The 1570-nt window shown below is 53.1% G+C and overlaps 1 protein-coding gene across 1 annotated transcript in view; it reads right to left on the bottom strand.

Moving 5' to 3' along the window:
* EIF2AK1 (eukaryotic translation initiation factor 2-alpha kinase 1) overlaps positions 1–1058 on the bottom strand; it is a 40639-nt gene extending 39581 nt beyond the window's left edge. The window contains 1 exon segment of the mRNA XM_011934406.1: positions 803–1058. Within this exon segment, the coding sequence (XP_011789796.1) occupies positions 803–920 (118 nt within the window). The 5' untranslated portion in view covers positions 921–1058.
* Positions 1059–1570: the final 512 nt, after the last annotated feature.

Raw genomic sequence — 1570 nt, 5'->3', positions numbered from 1 at the left:
GGTGGCTCACATCTATAATCCCGGCACTTTGGGAGGCCGAGGCAGGAGCATCGCTTGAGGCCAGGTGTTCGAGACCAGCCTGGGGAACACAGCAAGATCCCATCTCTGCAAAAAAAAAAAAAATTAAAAAATTAGCCGGGCATGGTGGTGTGCACCTGTGGTCCCAGCTACTCGGGAGGCTGAAGCTGGAGGATCACTTGAGCCCAGGAGTTGGAGGCTGCAATGCGCTATGACTGTGCCACTGCACTCCAGCCTGGGTGACAGAGCAAGACTGTCTCCAAAAAAAAAAGGCCTTTTTATTCTTTAAACCAAAGACGTTTATTTATTTCCACGCTGCCTCACTATGAGAAATCTTTAGTTCTCCTTCCAATTAAGCAAAAGACAAGAAAAGTTACAAATTACAACTCTTAACCCAAACTATTCAGCTTACAGTTTGCAAACTCTCACTGCAGTATTGAAAGAAGATCGTTCTCAACCAATGACAAAACCCAGGGCTTGGGGGCAGGACGGTGACCTCAGGGATGTCCCCATCCGTCCGAGGGCCTCAGTCCCCAGAGAGGAAGCCAAGGAACAGAAATGTAAACAAAGGAGCGAGAAGCAGACGTCCTTTTCAAATAATATTTACCTTACCCCGACAGCCCGCCCGCCGCCCCCCAGCACTGCGCGGCTGGTCCTCCGGTTCAACCCTGGAGGCAGCCGAATTCACCCGGGTCTTCAGGCAAACCTCAGGGCTGCCTATACCGTCCGCAAACGCGGGTGGACAGAGAGAGCAGAGCGGCGACACCGCAATCCGATCCCTCACCGTCATATTTGGGGTCCAAGCTCTCGGCGGGAAAGTCGATGGCCGGCGGCGCAGCCACAGCCCCCTCCCCGTCGCCCTCCTCTTCGCGCTTGCTGACCCCAGAGTTGCCCCCCTGCATCGCCGGCCGCACGCGGGCCGCAGCCCGGCCAGCCAAGCACTACCACACTCAGCGGCTGCACCTAGCGCCGTCCGACCCGGAAGTAGCCCCTCACCAGGCGGAAGACCAGCCCCAGCCACGCGCGCACCTTAATAGGGGGCGGGGCCTTTAGCAGACTCCGCCCTTTTTCGGACAAGAAGAGTTGGGCGTGTCCGACGCCAGACCACCCCCTGCGCATGCGCCCTAGTGGCCTCATCTGCCAGCGGCGGGGCCTAAGTGGCGCCCAGGTGAAGCCTGGCCTAGTTCCCACCTACTCCAGAAGGGATTAGTGCTCACGTCTCACGCCCAGACTCGAGTGTCAGTATAAGAATCAGGTGTCTGCGGAGACTAATCGAAATATATTTACCTTTTGCGGGTACAGCAAAGACTTTGGTCATTTGTTTTCCAGGAAAAAAATTTTAAAAAGCATTTTCAAAACCTGTCTCAATGAGACCTGAACCTATTTTGGTCAACCGTTATGCCACAAAGAAACGGGAGATGCCAACTACATTCCAAAATGCAAAGTGAATTCAACCTAACAGAAATGCCTCTTAGAATTTACAACTGTAATGTTTTCCATTAAAAAAAAAAAAAACTTTTAGGGTCAGGGATACATGTGCAGGTTAGTTTTC

The sequence above is a fragment of the Colobus angolensis genome, unplaced genomic scaffold (assembly GCF_000951035.1).
Source record: "Colobus angolensis palliatus isolate OR3802 unplaced genomic scaffold, Cang.pa_1.0 Scaffold135, whole genome shotgun sequence".
Taxonomy (NCBI): domain Eukaryota; kingdom Metazoa; phylum Chordata; class Mammalia; order Primates; family Cercopithecidae; genus Colobus; species Colobus angolensis.
The sequence above is the reverse complement of the archived record's forward strand: the minus strand, read 5'-3'. Positions and strand labels throughout refer to the sequence as shown.